General features: G+C 43.8%; 1 protein-coding gene and 1 long non-coding RNA gene across 7 annotated transcripts in view; both read left to right on the top strand.

Moving 5' to 3' along the window:
* The window catches only part of SLC24A2 (solute carrier family 24 member 2), a 93,073-nt gene extending 88,355 nt beyond the window's left edge, over window positions 1–4,718 (top strand). For all 6 annotated transcript variants that reach the window (XM_083718991.1, XM_083718989.1, XM_083718990.1 and 3 more), the window contains 3 exons: window positions 91–180; window positions 1,178–1,344; window positions 2,811–4,718. In XM_083718991.1, coding sequence (XP_083575117.1) covers window positions 91–180; window positions 1,178–1,344; window positions 2,811–3,060 — 507 coding nt within the window. In that variant the 3' untranslated portion in view covers window positions 3,061–4,718. The remainder of the gene's footprint in view (window positions 1–90; window positions 181–1,177; window positions 1,345–2,810) is intronic.
* Window positions 1–16,955, top strand: part of LOC310835347 — a 277,237-nt gene that overhangs the window by 193,671 nt on the left and 66,611 nt on the right. The gene's annotated exons all lie outside the window — the stretch shown is intronic.

Genomic DNA, 16,955 nt, shown 5'->3' with positions numbered 1-16,955 from the left:
CATCTGGGTAAATTTCAGTAGAATGCCTCGTTTTGTTGGACTAAACTAGTAGCACCTCTGCTTACTGTTCCCATTCTTTCTGTTTTTCAGAGCTCAAAGAAGTTTTTCCCCTTAACGTTTTTTGGATCGATCTCTTGGATAGCAGTATTTTCTTACCTAATGGTCTGGTGGGCACATCAAGTAAGTGAAAGATACATCTCTATTTTGTGTGTAACCATTCCGGTGTGAAAATTTCACTATATCGCAAGCTAACGTAACTTGATACATATAATGGCTTTTTTACTCTGCTTCTGTACCTTGACGATAAAACTGGTAGAGTGAGATGAAGCTCTGGATGTAAGGATGGGGGACGGAAGCTGTTTTTTATTTAGTACTGTTATTTAAGACCTTCTGGGGCAACTTAAAACAGGAAAGGGATATGGAGCTGTAGAACAATACCATAAAATAAGTAAAATAGCCATTTCAGCCTAAAAACAGAACAGGGTACTGAAGAAACCCACCCTGGAAAAATAAAAAGGTCTTCAGCTGGTACTGGAAAGATGCCAGACAAGAGGTGCCACAGTCGAAAAGGCCCTGTATCCAGGCACGACCCTCTTCATTTGAAAAAGTGCTATAGATCTGTAGAAGAAATTCTGAGGATAATTTTTATATCTAAAAATGTACCTATAGCATGGTGCTCAAAAGCGAAATCAGCAGCACACCTAACAGCTTGAATAATGCCAGAGCAGCTAAGGGAACAGGTAACAAATGCTGAAAGCCCTTTGAAAGAAGACCATTGGTGTTATTAGTTCAATAAGGAAAGCTCTCTTCCTAGATCAGCTAAGACTAAATATGGACTCACCAAAGAGCAAAGGGAAGGTCTGCTTGGACATGTAGCCGTTCTTCCTCCTGGCGACCTGCTCCATTAAGGACATCAGCCCTGAATTAAGCACACAGAGAGACTAGAGCAGGCATAGGCAAACTCGGCCCTCCAGATGTTTTGGGACTACAACTCCCATCATCCCTAGTTAACAGGACCAGTGGTCACGGATGATGGGAATTGTAGTCCCAAAACATCTGGAGGGCTGAGTTGCCTATGCCTGGGCTAGGGTATACTTCTCTACTCTGCTAAGTAAAGTATGTTTCTCAAAGAAGCGTTTCTCGCTGTCACGATTTCAGCATATTATTTTGTATTTAGGTGGGAGAAACCATTGGCATCAGCGAAGAAATCATGGGTCTGACGATTTTAGCTGCAGGCACATCGATCCCTGACCTAATTACCAGTGTTATTGTGGCACGTAAAGGCCTGGGGGACATGGCAGTGTCCAGCTCTGTCGGAAGTAACATCTTTGACATCACTGTGGGGTACGTAATGTTTTTCTTTTTTTTTAAAAGCGGCAGCACCCAATTTTAACTTAAGCCACAGATTGAAACTTCACACTACAGTTATTAGTTGCAGTTCTTTCTTGCTACTTTGGGGAAAAGATGTAAATTAGAAATACGAAACCTCAAGGGAAAAGTAGTTCTCAACCTGTGAAAGCTGCTCAAAGTTACTTCTCTTCATGGATTTGTTTATCATTTTTACCACTTAACATACTAAAAATCTCTTAAGAGGTTTACATAGGAACAGGTATTCAAACTAAGTCTAAAACAGACCCATTGAAAACAGGGAACGTGACTTTGTTAGGCACATTCATTTGAAAGGGTCTACTCCGAGTAAATTGAACATAATAAATGCTAATAAAGTGCTCTAAAATTTGGATTAAAAACAAGTTAAAATAAGACACAACTGCGTATCACAAATAAAACTGAGTGGTTTATATTAACAACCCAGCCATGCGTAAAGGCATGTTAAATGTGACATTCTTATGCTAGTTGGTGTTGGCTTTATCATATAGCTTTCACTGCCACTGTGTTGATGGTGTGGCAAAATGCACTTTTGCTGCCTTTGACCACTGTCCGGAGAATGGTGTGATACTCAAGGTGACAGGAGCCGGTTCTCCTTACAGTGGACCTCAGCCAGCAACCTCCTCGTCATCTTCTGGCGCAGAAAACACTTCGCCCCATCTAATGCACTTCTTGTTGTTGTTTAGTCATTTAGTCGTGTCCAACTCTTCATGACCCCATGGACCAGAGCACGCCAGGCACTCCTGTCTTCCACTGCCTCCCACAGTTTGGTCAAACTCATGCTGGTAGCTTCAAGAACACTGTCCAACCATCTCGTCCTCTGCCATCCCCTTCTCCTTGTGCCCTCCATCTTTCCCAACATCAGGGTCTTTTCCAGGGAGTCTTCTCTTCTCATGAGGTGGCCAAAGTCTTGGAGCCTCAGCTTCAGGATCTGTCCTCCAGTGAGCACTCAGGGCTGATTTCCTTCAGAATGGAGAGGTTTGATCTTCTTGCAGTCCATGGGACTCTCAAGAGTCTCCTCCAGACTCTACCATTCTCCAAAGAAATGTTTCCATGCTCCCTACTGATAGCCTTTCCAATGTCGCTTGTGAGCTAAATCACACTGTCTTCCAGTTAAAAAAAAAAAAAATCCTTCCAGTAGCACCTTAAAGACCAACTAAGTCAGTTCTTGGTATGAGCTTTCGTGTGCATCTGAAGAAGTGTGCATGCACACGAAAGCTCATACCAAGAACTGACTTAGTTGGTCTTTAAGGTGCTACTGGAAGGATTTTTTTTTTGTTTTGACTATGGCAGACCAACATGGCTACCTATCTGTAACTGTCTTCCAGTTGTTAGCAAAGCCTACCTTTGCGAAAGCTTTTCCAATATATTCTCTCTCTCTCTCTCTCTCTCTCTCTCTCTCTCTCTCTCTTCCCCCAACACAGCCTTCCTCTGCCATGGCTCCTCTACGCTGTGATCAACAATTTTGTCCCCGTGGCCGTGAGCAGCAACGGGCTCTTCTGCGCAATAGTCCTCCTTTTCATCATGCTGCTCTTCGTCATCCTCTCCATTGCGGCTTGCAAGTGGAGGATGAACAAATTCCTGGGCTTCACCATGTTTGGGCTTTACTTTGTGTTCCTGATCGTCAGTGTCCTTCTAGAAGACAGGATCATCGTGTGCCCTGTGTCTATTTGACAAGGAAGGAGGTGCCACTTTCTTGAACAACACCCCCCCCCCCACACACACACACAAATTGCAAAAGCAAATGCCCAAACCAGAACCAGACAAGAACAAAGAAACAGTCTGGCAAGACAAGATAAGCAACATCTTTGGAACCCTCTAATTTAAAACAGTGGGGAGAGGGAGAGCTGAAGTCATGAAGCGAGGCGTGGAGAAGTTCAGCTCATACAATTGCTGCCGCTGTACCATGTTGTGGCTGCTTCAGAAACATGGTCTTGGAGAAGTCCCGTTGCTTATCTGTTGGAGGTATTGTGCATGTATTTTATAACAATGTTAAGCTATTACGCATGCTACACCTAGGATCTGCTCCCATGCATCTTTCTCTCTCTATCTATATATTAACAAATACATGCTACACAAAGAGAGAGAGAGAACGCAATATCTTATAAACATACAGGAAAATGCCGATATCCATCTTTTGGGAGACACAATTCTCCGGTTTGGGATTTTATCTGTTCGTGTAATGTAACAGAAAGAGTTATCAGCACCCAGTGCTGTCAGCATGAAGCGAACGACAGACAAGAGACGACTCTCCGTGGATCGTGTGCTGTTCTGGTGCAGCTAGCACGTGACATGGACACGGAGGCTCTGCAGGTTTGAGAAGCGTGCAGATGTTTAGAGCAGATCAGGAGAAGTTGGGTTGATCCACACACCCCAGACTGTGAGAAATCAATAACCTTTATATGAGGTCAGACAAATTAAACAAAACAAAAAAGTTTGGATACTTGCATCTCCTGTATGTTCCTGCTTATCACAGCATTACTCCAGCAGCAAGCAACTATTATGTACATGTGTGAAAGAAGCGTCACAGGTCGCATATCACAGAGGTTGTGCATTTCCTCTTATATAATACTTTACCAGTGGCGGAAGTTTGCACACTCAGATGTGCAGCATCGGAGAGGCGAGTGGTCAAGCGATGTCCATGCATGTGAGAACCAGCCTTTAATCCCCAAAAAGATGCACCCTGGCTTGCTCTGGCTTCCTTAGAAGGATCTCTGCATTTTTGCTATTGTTCTTCATCTATATATATATATATTAGCAGGACATCTTTGAGGTACTTACAGGTAAAACCCACACTTGAAGTGTGGACTCCCATCGCCCACAGCATTTACGTAAAAATGTACCACTACTACATAAATATACTCATTTTGGTAGTGCAGCAATACTGTAAGGATACAAAGTCATTTTAAATGCTGTTTCCATTAGTACATTTGCCTTGTCATATGAAAGATGCTAGTGTGGCTTCCATGTAGCTTTTTAAAATAGAACTTCAAAACTGCTCTATGATGGGGACAAGAACAGAAGCAGATAAATCCCATAGGTTATTTCCTTTTGTTACCTGCACTGCTGTGCACACTTCCATGTTCCTTTTCTGCTAAAACTTTGGGGATGTTTGAGAAGGTAAATCATTTCTAGGGATGTGGAACTAAGTGGTTTGAAGCCGTTTTCTGAAGTTGCTGAGGAATGGGAAGATCTAATTGGGACAGTGAACAATTAAAATTTCATCCATCTCCTGTGGAAGCCCCAGGAAGAGGGACAGTAGCAAAGGAGAAGCAAAAGAGGTTTCATATTTACTAAGACTCAGCATTAAATAGAACAGCTGTAAAAAACTTTTTTAAGAAACCAGCCCTTCCTTCTACAATAATCAGCACTTATCTGTGAAGCATCTTCTACCTTGTTAAAACTCATGCCGTCTCAGTTCCGTGAGTGATTCATTACCAGTGTTCTTGATACCCTAGGTCACCCATGTGCCATGGAAACATGATACTTAAGACCATTTAACTGAGGACTCAGCAGATGTTGATGCTGAGCTTTCCTGTTCGTCTCACGCTTCCGCTTTCCTTCGTACTCTGTCTATGCATGCATCTGTACATAGCTATATTCATGCATAGCTATATCCAGGTAAATCACAGAACTCACAGAAAACAAGCCTAGATATTAGCCTAGGCATATTAAAAGTGGTGGAAAGCGAGATAACAAGTGAAAGCAAGAAAATTACCAAATACTAGCAGCATAACTCTTGTTCCTTTCTTGTTTCTAAGCTGCTGCAGCATCTTCCTGGGCAAACCTTTGTTTGTTGTTGTTTCCTGGAACATCCCTGGTGCCCTTTTGAGGCCCTGTTTGTTCAGTGTGCCCTTTGGGGTTGCATCCAGGGCTGGGCTGGATCCTGACACACATACCGCCATGTTGTAAATTCTATGCATGTTCCTTGAGGTTTACTCCAGCTTCCAGAATCTAGGAGGGCTTTCTGCCATCTCACAGAATTGCAGCCAAAGTTAATATCCGTACGTTGTGTTAAAATACCTGGGCTAAGATTCAAAGATCTGTTCGCCCCTAAAGAGGGAGCTTTGCACTTGTGTTTCACAAACATCTCTTCTGAAATGCAAATCGGTTGTGATAGGACACTGGGTGGGGAGGTTGTGGGGGAGGTCAGAAATTGCTCTGGATGATTCTAAGCCCTTGGACATGCCCAAAGCACTTCTTTTTATCTTGGCCCTTTTTATCTTTGTTTGAAAAGTTAAAGTGTAATTCGTTCATGCCCATAGAACAGGCACATCCAACTTGCAAGAGACTGTGAACTACAGTTGTTTTTTGGGGGGAGGGTGAGCTTTTTGGGGGGATCCACCATGATCAACCACAGACACCCCACGATTGACCGGTAGATCATGATCGACCGGTTGGACATGCCTGCCATAGCGGTCTTCAGCTTTCTTTTCAAAATGTCATCTGTGAGGGCAGTTCCATCTATGGACTGCTGTCACCAAGAACTCCCTATCTCATGCCCCTGCCCTTCTGCCTTCTGCCATGGATGAAATGAAGAGCAGGGCATCTCCTGCCAATCGTAATCCCTGGGTCAGTTGGCAGTGAGTAAGATGATCCTCAGGTCCTTGAGTCCCGAGTCATTTACAGTGGTGCCTCGCAAGACGAAATTAATTCGTTCCGCAAGTTTTTTCTTCCTGCGAGTTTTTCGTCTTGCGAAGCACGGTTTTCCATAGGAATGCATTGAAAATCAATTAATGCGTTCCTATGGAGACCACTTGCCAGGCTGGCTGTGCAGAGAAGGGCTTTTCTCCCCACCGCAAGCCTTCAGGACAGGTACGGGAACAGCGGGGAACAGCATTCTGAAAGTTTGCGGTGGGAAGGAAAACCCTCCTCCCACCGCAAGTCTTCAGGACAGCCTTCCAAAGGCTGGCGGCAGGAGGAGGTCTCTCTGCCCCACCGCCAGCCTTCGGAGGAGGTCCGAGGACAGTGGGGAAGATGCACTGCGCTTCCCCGCTGTCCCGGAGATTTCCCTATGGGCTTTCGTCTTGTGAAGGAAGCCCATAGGGAAATTCGTTTTGCGAAGTGCCTCCAAAACGGAAAACCCTTTCGTCTAGCGGGTTTTCCGTCTTGCGAGGCGTTCGTCTTGCGGGGCACCACTGTAGAGCCTTTTATGCTAACAGCAAGTCCATAAGCTGGGTCTGTGGAAAAGCTGGTTGCAGTTCTTAAGCTGAATAATCCTTTGCATAATTAGCTGAGAAAAACTGCTTTTTCTCTTCTTTTGCAGTTCAGTAGCTTCACTTCTATAGGTAATGATGTAATGGCATTGATGAAGATGGCATGTACTAACTTGCTCGAGTTGGGTGGGCTGGCAAAACATCATAGATCATTTTTATCCAATAGCTGTTTGTAGCCTTTACTTGCAGATTCACACCTGCAATAAAGACATGGGGGAGGGGAGAAAATATGCATTTTGGGGTAGGAAGAAGCTGTACGGCACTTCATCTCTCAGAAATCAAAATCCACATTAAAATTGGAGCAGCTTCAGATGCAAGATTATGATTAAGGGTTTGGAATGCATGTCATAGGAAGAAAGGCCGCTGACTCAGAAGTAGGCTAGCTTTTCAAAAACACCATTTGGGGAGACAACTGTGCAGGAAGCTGTGGGGTGGGTGGTTCTGCAGAACAACACAGTGACATTTGGAGAGGGACAGAGAACCTTAGGAACAAACAGTTCCAACAAATGGCTGGGGCCTCCGTTTGGCAGAGATGCTCCTCGCAGAGTTCTGTGCTTTCCACCGCTCGGTTTCCATGGCTTCAGCATTCCTAGTTGTTTGGAAAGTTAAAAGTGCAATATTAGGTTATTAGAACCTTGTAGCACAAATCATTGGCATCATCAGCACATGAAATGCAGCCCCACATGTTTATTTGTGCCCTGATTACCCCCTTAGTGATGTCAAGGCATAACTATGTATTTACAAGACACAATGGGAAGAATAACCCCATCAGGGCCTAGAACCACTGAAAGTGTAGACAATTCTCAGAAACCAGAATGGAGGCTTAGTTTCCAACAGTAGGGAGTATGACTTCTCTTAATAACTCTTTGACCCTTCTCAGGAAAAAAAAGAGAGGCAAATTAACATAATTAATTCCAGTTGCAGAATTCAGCTTTTCTTGGCGCAGGACTTGAATTCCTTAGGCGCTTAATTAAAATTTGTTTTTAGCGCAGAGTACACAACAGCCCTGATGCTTTCTAATTCTGTGTAGTTATGAAACATCTGGCTGACTTCAGATAATCCAGGACTTTGCCCAATACTTTCTTGGACATTTTAATATCAGTGAGATGACTGTATGCTTTTCAAAACTCCGTAGTCATGTATGCCTGAGATCCTTTATAGATTACAGAAAGTAGTACTTCTCATAGATTAGGCTTGGTTGAATTTCACATCGCTGTTTTAAAGTGCTGCAGTTCCTGCTTTGAGAAGCACCAGTGAGATTTAAGTGGTGCATTGCTCTTGATAGCTTTCTCTGCAAATTTCTGGTCCTTCTGTAGTTAAAAATAAAATGTCCCCTGAGTGCTTCAGCTCCTGCTAGTTTAAACTAGTACCGACATTCCCATCAGAGCTGTAATACAAGTGAGGTTTTCCTTGCATGCAGACAGAAAAGCTTATCTAGTGACGGTCACTTGAATGGCTGTAGATGGCGATTTTGAATTGAGTTTGAAATGGTTAGATGTTAGGCGTTAAGTGCAGATTTCTCGTGTACAGAAACACATTCAGTTTGCATGTAAAGTGTGTGGACCCCAATGGAACTTGCGCCCAAACATGCTTCAGGTTCATTTAAACACACACACTTGGGCTGCAATCCTGTATCCACTTACCTGGAAGTGAGACCCGTGAGCCAGACTTGACTAAAAACTTGCAGTAGCAGCACTGGCACAGTTGTGGTTCCCTCTTCTCCCTCTGTGTGCTTCTGCCGCCACCCTGCAAACGACTGAATAGACCTGTACAAACACTAAGTAGATGCAAACACTAAGTAACAAGTAGATAAATAGGTTCTGCTGTGGTGGGAAGGTAAACTGTGTTTCTGTGCGCTCTGGTTTCCATCATGGTGTTCCATTGTGCCAGAAGCGGTTTAGTCTTGCTGGCCACATGACCCGGAAAGCAGTCTGCAGACAAAGCCGGCTCCCTCGGCCTGAAAGCGAGATGAGCGCTGCAACCTCATAGTCACCTTTGACTGGACTTAACCATCCAGGGGTCTACCATAGACCCCTGAAGAATCACATCATTCTGATTTGAAAAAGCGGGTTGCTAACAGTACTGCAGAGGACCTCTGAAGGCTACTGGTGTTCTGTAGATAGTGGCACTCAATGCGAATTGCATTTCTTTTTTAACAGGGAACATTGCCCACCAACCTAGGCAGCTTGCCTTACACAGAGTTAGACCATTTGTCCATTTAGCTCAGTACTGTCTCTACTAGCTGGCTGCACCTTTTTCGAGTTTCTTCCCTAGCCCTAACAAGAGATCCCAGGGATTGAACCTTCAACTTTATTCATACAAAGCAGATGTTCCGTGCAGTCCTTCTCCGGTGTAATTCCAAAAATTTGATTCTCCAGGGTCAGATTACCACCTTGATAGCAACCTTTTTTGTTTTTAAGTTGATTTCAGAAATTAATATTGCAAAAGCCTCCAACATCACATTTAGTCATTGGGGGAATGACCTGGAAAGCTGTACCTGTGTCGTTCCACTGCTGCAGTTTGCAAATTACTTTCTGCAGAACAGATCTACATACGTCAGTAGAACTACTTCTGAATAAGTATCCTGTAAATTGCAGTTCAGTAACAAATTTGCACTTTCTCAAGATCAGCCATTGATTGTGAAACATTGATAAAGCATTATGAATGACAATCATATATTATTTTTTTAATAGAGTATTTTTTAAAAAACCCAAGCAAGCAAACCCACGTTTCCTTTGTTACTTAGGGGGGAGAGTATTGATTTCAAGCTGCTAATTATTTACTTATTTTAAAGAATTGTGTTTTGTTTTGTTTTTTAAAAAAGAAATTAATATATGCAGGCCCAAAATAATAATTTATTTTTATGTGAATTTATTTATTGCTATTCCTCGAATGAAAATGGGACAAATGAATCAGTATTTTCTCTGTGAATAAAAAATTTGTACATAGTGTGAAAGCTCTTATTTGTACATAAGTGTTGCAGAAATATTCTTCTGAATGTATTTCTTCACTATAAGTACTGAATTTTAATTATTGTGACTTGTGTACACTTTTCCACAGCTACTCTGTGTTCCTGTAACTCCTCATAAGGCACCTTGTGTAACTTAAAAATCATATAAGTGTGGAAATAAATGAACAAATTTAAAATGTGAGCGACCTAAACAAGGCTGTGTTTTCTTTTTCTCCTCCAACTCCACCTCCCAAAGAACCTTGGGAAACATAGTTTGTACCACACAAAGCTACAGTTCCCAGCAAGCCTCACAAACCTTAGGCTTCTTCGGGCAGGGGAGTAATGTGTCTTCTTAAATATATAAACTTTATTTATAACTCTTTGCTGGAGGGAGTTTGGCACAAGGTTCTTGTTCTGGGCTCTGCCCCTGTACTGTTCATGACACAGCTCTCCCCCCCAGAGATAGTTGTCATCGCACCAAACACATCACCAAGATTTAAATTGGTACGTTTCCAATTATCGCTGTAGCAACTTCGGACCTAGATATTTTTAGATTAAAGCTGCTTAGCAGCAAGGAAGTCATATGCTAGTCTCTCAGCAAGATGCTTTTCTGTTTTCTGAATCTAGTGGTCCCTCGAAAGTCCAGCAACTGTGCTCGTCTAGGTAGGCAAGGGGGTCTGGGTGCTCAAAGAGCTTGGCTTTCCCGCACTGCCCACTTCCTGCTGATGGCTTCAGCTAGTCAACAGTCAAAATACCTGTCAAAATAGCTTATTAAGTGCAAGGCTGCTCTGCCACCCTTAAGCTTCTCTCGCGACTTGCAGCCTGCGACACAAGTCTTCCTGCTAGAGGCTTTTCCTGGGAGCCTTCATGGAGGACAGGGGGCAGGTAGCAGACAGAAGGCAGAGCGTCTCAGCGAAGGAAATTTAGCCCCTCGAAAAAGCAGCCCTATCTCACCCAGATTAGCTTTGGCAGGTGCCAGGATGAGTGCGCCGGACTCATGTGGGACTGTGCCAACACCTCTGTGTTTAGCAACAGGTGTGCTTGTGGCGATCACACAGGGTCCCCAGACGTTTCACCTTCTATTGATCCCTGTGCCACCACTTGATTTCTCGCTGCCACCACCCAGGCCCTACCTGGTACAATACTGAGTCCAGTCAGGTTTAAATTGGAACATAAACTTCTGTTTATTTATTGCAGTTTAACAAGCGTGTGGTTTCATAAACGGTATCGGTCAATTACAATCTTGGGATGCCTATCCAGACCTATAACTTTCCACTACCTGATCTCACCAGTGGCGTAGCGTGGGTTGTCAGCACCCGGGGCAAGGCAAGTAATTTGCACCCCCTAACCCGTGGATTTGCGCCCCCTAACCCTAACCCCCAGATGTTGTGCCTGGTGCAGCCGGGCCCCCCCCCTGCACCCCCCACTCTACGCCACTGGATCTCACTCACTAAACCACCTCTCAGATATTTACTTGTCTTCCTAGCTCCTAACTGTTCCTGACTCAACTTATTTTGCTACACTAACTCAACCTACCCACAGATTCTATCCCAATTCACTCCCACTCCAACCAACCACCCAAATCCCAACGAACTCCCCTTTCGCCCCTCCCAGAGCTGGTTTTATAGTCCCTCTGACTCCACTCCCGGGTTCTGATTGGGTAACTTGTTTAACTAATTCACCTCCAGCACTCTCATATGTTAACGTCACAGTGCTCAAGAGCACATGCAGGAAATCTGGTGATTTAAAGTCGGCAGTGTGACATGATGGCAACTCATAGCAGGAACTGAAGCATTTCGCAAGAGGTTGTAAGGGGGGGAAAGTAGTTCTGGGGGAAGGCATTGACTAAGGAAGAGGGCTACAACTCATTATTGTTAAGACTTGTACAGCACAGGGTTAATTAGCTCCTTTGCCAATTTCAGTCTCGTGCCTGCATCAGTTACTGTACAAAAATTGACGTGCAATTATTACAAAGACAAGGGTTTGGTTTTTTTAAAAAAAAGAGCTGAGCTAAGAGATGATAGTGTTGTTTCCAGCTTCTTAACAATTTCAGCAAATGTGTTTTGTCAATTTTTACATGTTCGATAGTACATTCTCTGGCAAACTCTATTGTCGTGTTCCTTAGCACCCGTTCTTGCAGCTACAAGTGTTAAAAACAAACAAACAAAAATATGTATATGGTGGGTCCTAAAAATAAAGTGTCAAAAACCAAGGTAAAAAGGTACATATTCAGCAAACATATTGTCCATTCAAGGCCTGTGATAGGAGGAGAGTATTTGAGGGGGCCCGATGAGCATGTGAATCAACCCAGGCAGGAAGAACTTTCCTCTCTTTGCAATCAGTTGTTCCAAACACTTGAATCAACTCACTGGTGGGACACACAGACTATGCACAGAGTCATAAGCCTTAACCATATATAGAGAATTCTAGAACTGTAGAGTTGGAAAGGACTATGAGGGTGAGCTATCCTATCAGAATATGCACCAACAGTGATCAAGACAAAGAAAGAAAGAAAGAAAGAAAGAAAGAAAGAAAGAAAGAAAGAAAGAAAGAAAGAAAGAAAGAAAGAAAGAAAACAAGCATTGGGGGACCATAGCTGTCAACTTACAGATTTGAAAATAAGGGACCAGCAGCCTCGAAAATAAGGGATCAGGAGCCAAAATAAGGGATTTTCTGGGCACAGTTATGTTCAACTTTTGAGCCCCTCTAAGCCAAAGGCAGAAAGCCCAGCCAGCAGCCAAATGAAGCCTATCAATAAGGGACAGCAGCGGGACATGGCACTGGGATAAGGGACTGTCCCGCCAAATAAGGGACGCTTGACAGCTATGTGGGGGACTGGCAGGGTGGTGTGCCAAGATTTGGGGGTCGGGGGGAATTCATAGCAGGGGACCTAGTCTCGTTTGAAGCTTGGTGTTTAAATAAAATAGATAAAGCAATTTGGTTGCTATGCACCCAAGTAGCAAATAAGGCATTCATCATTTAAGTGGGACTAAAGAAGGGAATGATTGATGGGTTAAGGCAAGTAGGAAAATAAGTGAGCAAATTATGTAAGAGATTACACACAGAAGTAGCAGTGCCATTCTATGTACGTCTACTCTGAAGCAAGTCACACGGGGGTCATTTTGACTTACTCCCACACAACATAGGCTCTATGGACTTAAATGGCTAATGGACGGACTGGAACAGCAACCCCCTGGGAGCAGATTTCACTGAACACAGCTGGACTTGCTTCTGAGTAGACATACCTAATATTTCACTGTAAAGGCTTTACTGTCGCAACGAACTTGAGCATCCACTCGCGTACTTTACAGAAGCGTCTCCTTGGTGCAAAATGGACCAGAAATTACTTGGTGCTAAGTCTGTGTAGCACAATTGCGGGTGGCGCTGTGGGTTAAACCACAGAGCCTAGGACTTGCCGATCAGAAGGTCAGCAGTTCGAATCCCCGTGACGGGGTGACCTCCCGTTGCTCGGTCCCTGCTCCTGCCAACCTAGCAGTTCAAAAGCACGTCAAAGTGCAAGTAGATAAATAGGTACCGCTCCGGCGGGAAGGTAAACAGCGTTTCCATGCGCTGCTTTGGTTCGCCAGAAGCGGCTTAGTCATGCTGGCCACATGACCCGGAAGCTGTACACCGGCTCCCTCAGCCAGTAAAGCGAGATGAGCACCGCAACCCCAGAGTTGGTTATGACTGGACCTAATGGTCAGGGGTCCCTTTACCTTTAAGTCTGTGTAGCGCAATTGCCAGTTACAAATCACAGCGTCCGACTCTGCTGGTTTTTACATCCTTTGGGCTGCAGACAGTTTGACATTCCCCCTTCTGATTGAGCAGCTCTGTGACATCTCCCACCACATTGGGCAAATAAGCTTTTTCCATTCTAATGCTACAGTTTCGTTTGTGAGGAAATCTATCTACACCTGTCAGTCACAATTTAGGAAACAGTACAGGCTGAGATAACAGCACTGAGAACTGGGAGGACTGCAGATGGAGCTGCCCTCTCTGACTGGCTAAGCAAGGTCTGAGGTAAATCTTGTTTCATTAACTCAGAGCCCTCTTTCTCACGCACAGCTGCTGTGCACAGGGAGAAGCCATGTGCCGTCCACCTTGAGAGCGGCTCTTGCATGGAGCCGGACGTCTCTGTGGCAGGAACCTGATGCAAGCGTCTTTATATATCCTTAAACCTCTTACCAGTGCACCTTTCTTGGACGAGGGCAGCTCTGCGCAAGGTACAGAATGGGATGGCGCCTGTGAGGAAAGGCGGTGGAAGAGTTATGGACTGCCACAATGCCATTGAAAGCAAGGCAGACAAATGCCAAAACATACATATACACAGAGAACAAGTCTTACTGTTCCTTAATTAAGTAATTGATTTAATGCAGGGCTGCTATATTTAAGCGGCAGTTACAATGCTTAGTTGAAGAATCAGATTTCTATTATTTTCAAGCGTCCGTAATTAATTAGGCAATGGACCTTCAAAACACTGGTCTTTTTTTTTATCGCAAGCACTTGAAAGAGGTGCCCCAATGTTTTTTGGCGCAGGGGGACCTTTAAGACATCAAAGAAACTCGTGAGCAGTTTCACAGGAGGAAAAATCGGCAGTGCTCAGTTCCACTGCCCCCAAACAGGCAAAACAGCTAAGCACACCCCAAAACAATAGAAAAGGGCAAGGGTCCCCCAAGGCAGACGAACCTTTCGGCAACAAAAAATAAATGAAAAAACAAACCCAAATGGGGAGGGGGCCACGTTGGACCCAGGTAAATCTGCCCTGGTGGTCCTAGATGAGCGGCATAGGTGCAAACTCCTATTGGCTCAGCTGTTTTGCAGCCTCCCCCCAAAAAATTTGGTATGTTGTCATCATCACAGGTAAGGGTGACTAACTTTGGGTTCAATCAAGAGGGCTACATTGGCTCAGGCAAGGGGGGTCCTTCTTTGATTTCTGCCCACTGTGACTTACAGCTGTGGCTCCTCACACTATACCTCACAGCCTCAGGATCAGCTGGGGGCAGGTGGGGGGCAGTAGGTCCAGGAAAGTCCCACTTCACAGCCATAGAATCATAAGAGCTGGAATAATAATAATAATAATAATAATAATAATAATAATAATACCCCGGCCATCTGGCTGAGTTTCCCCAGCCACTCTGGGTGGCTTCCAATCAAGTGTTAAAAACAATACAGCATTAAATAAGCAGATATTTTTAAAAGAAAAATGGTTCCACTGCTTTGCTATGGAGAAACCTCTTTGTGACATGCTGCCAAGTTTCTGCAGAGTTCCTCGCCTGCATTAAGTTCACACTGTTAGGTCAATGCTGCCCCCATGTGGAACTAGATGCCACAGTGAGAGATTTTCCCCAATTCTCTCCGATAAGAGATACAGCGGTACCTTGGTTCTCAAATGCCTTGGTACTCAAACAACTTGGAACCCAAACACTGCAAACCCGGAAGTGTTCCAGTTTGCGAATGTTTTTCGGAAGCCGGACATGCTCCGTTTTGAGTGTTACACTTCCAATCTGAGTGCCACACTTCCAATTTGAGTGTTACGCTGAGGTCTGTCTGTATTTGTTATTTATTTTGATTTTTGTTTTGTTTTTGTGACTGTGGAACCCAGTTCTGCTACTGATTGATTGTGCATGGTTTATTGCTTTCATTGTATGGATCAATGGTCTCGTTAGACAATAAAGTTCATGTTAAATTGCTGTTTTAAGGGTTGTTTTTAGAAGTCTGGAAGGGATTAATCCATTTTGCATTACTTTCTATGTGAAAGTGTGCCTTGGTTTTGGAACGCTTTTGGTTTTGGAATGGAATTTCCGGAACGGATTAAGTTTGAGAACCAAGGGACCACTGTACTTCATAAAGGAAATCATATCCTCCAGCATTTCTCCAATGAAAATTAGGATGTGCTGAGTAAGGAAAAGTGGGGCATTCAAATCAGAAATTGGAGTGGCTTCTGTAAATTCAGGACTGTCCCTGGAAAATAGGGACACTTTGAGGGTCTAGGGAAGCCAAATAAATTTGTGAAACTGTAATCTCTCCCCCCTCCCATTTTATTCTCTCTCTCTCTCTCTCTCTCTCTGTGTGTGTGTGTGTGTGTGTGTGTGTGATGCTTGCCCTGTTATTAATACACTTATACTAGCCAGAATCCAAAGACCGCAAGTGCTTCTCATGCATCCAAAAGGCCTTTAGAGGTGTGATGTTCAAAGAGCAACTTTCCTTACCCTATGACAAAATGGCTTTGGGAACTGAGACGGGTTAACAACCACCACCAGTTGAAATATGGAGGAAACAGTGTCATGTCACCCGAAGAGGGGGGAAATGCCCAAGCCTTTGAGCTCTTAAGAGCCCACCTGGAGAAAATAAGGCCAAGGTAAAAACAGAGCTGCTCCGTGATCAAAAGATGCTGAATATCTTTTGTGGCACCTGCCCTGTGGAACGACCTCCCACCAGATGTCAAAGAGAAAAATAACTACCAAACTTTTAGAAGACATCTGAAGACAGCCCTGTTTAGGGAAGCTTTTAATGTTTAATAGGTTATTGTATTTTAGTGTTTTGTTGGAAGCCGCCCAGAGTGGCTGGGGGGACCCAGCCAGATGGGCGGGGCATAACTTATTATTATTATTATTATTATTATTATTATTAGTCTGTTCATACATTGCATGCACATTTTGGAACACTACCCGTAGAGGATTTGTAAGCTTTGAAAGCAATTCAGAACTTAATACTGTGAAGATTACCCTCCTCCATTGTATTCTGCTTTTCTTCTTTTTCATGCACACACACACACACAGAGACACTGTGCCTGGCCTCTGCTCACCTCAGACTGACAGACGTCTTCCAGCAGAAGAGTTGTACTGATACAGCAAACCAAAACATACGAATTTTGAGGAACGCTTTGCATTAAATTGGCATGTAGCCTGTGAGGACACCAGGACACAGACTCTAAGAGCAATCGCTGTATCTCTCTGAGACCAGAATCCTGCACACTAAATGTATGTTTTGGCTTCAATCTTAAAACATGCTTCCTATTAAGTAAGTCCCAAATACTGGAATGTACTTTTAAGAAAGCAGAGTAAAAGGAAAACTTCTCAGTGTTGATTTTATAAAAACAAAATATGAACAGGGTTCCTAGTCCTCAAGAAAGCAGATGAAACATTTTCCCCAAGGGTTACAGCAAATCCAAGGCAGGCTTCCAGGGATGAGGAATTTGACGCCTTAAAAAAAATAAATGTGAAGAAGTTCTGGCAATGTTTGCTCATCCACATGTTTATTCTTTCCCTCTCCACTTTTTCACGATTCCCAACCACCCTTCCCCAGTTCCAAAGTGGATCAAAATAAAAAGTCTGAAAGCAAAATTCCAAATACTGAAAAAAATGTGACTTTTACAGAAACGTTTAATTTTTTTCCAAGTACTG

The sequence above is a fragment of the Podarcis gaigeae genome, assembly GCF_964106915.1.
Source record: "Podarcis gaigeae genome assembly, chromosome: 17".
Lineage (NCBI taxonomy): Eukaryota > Metazoa > Chordata > Lepidosauria > Squamata > Lacertidae > Podarcis > Podarcis gaigeae.
The sequence above is the reverse complement of the archived record's forward strand: the minus strand, read 5'-3'. Positions and strand labels throughout refer to the sequence as shown.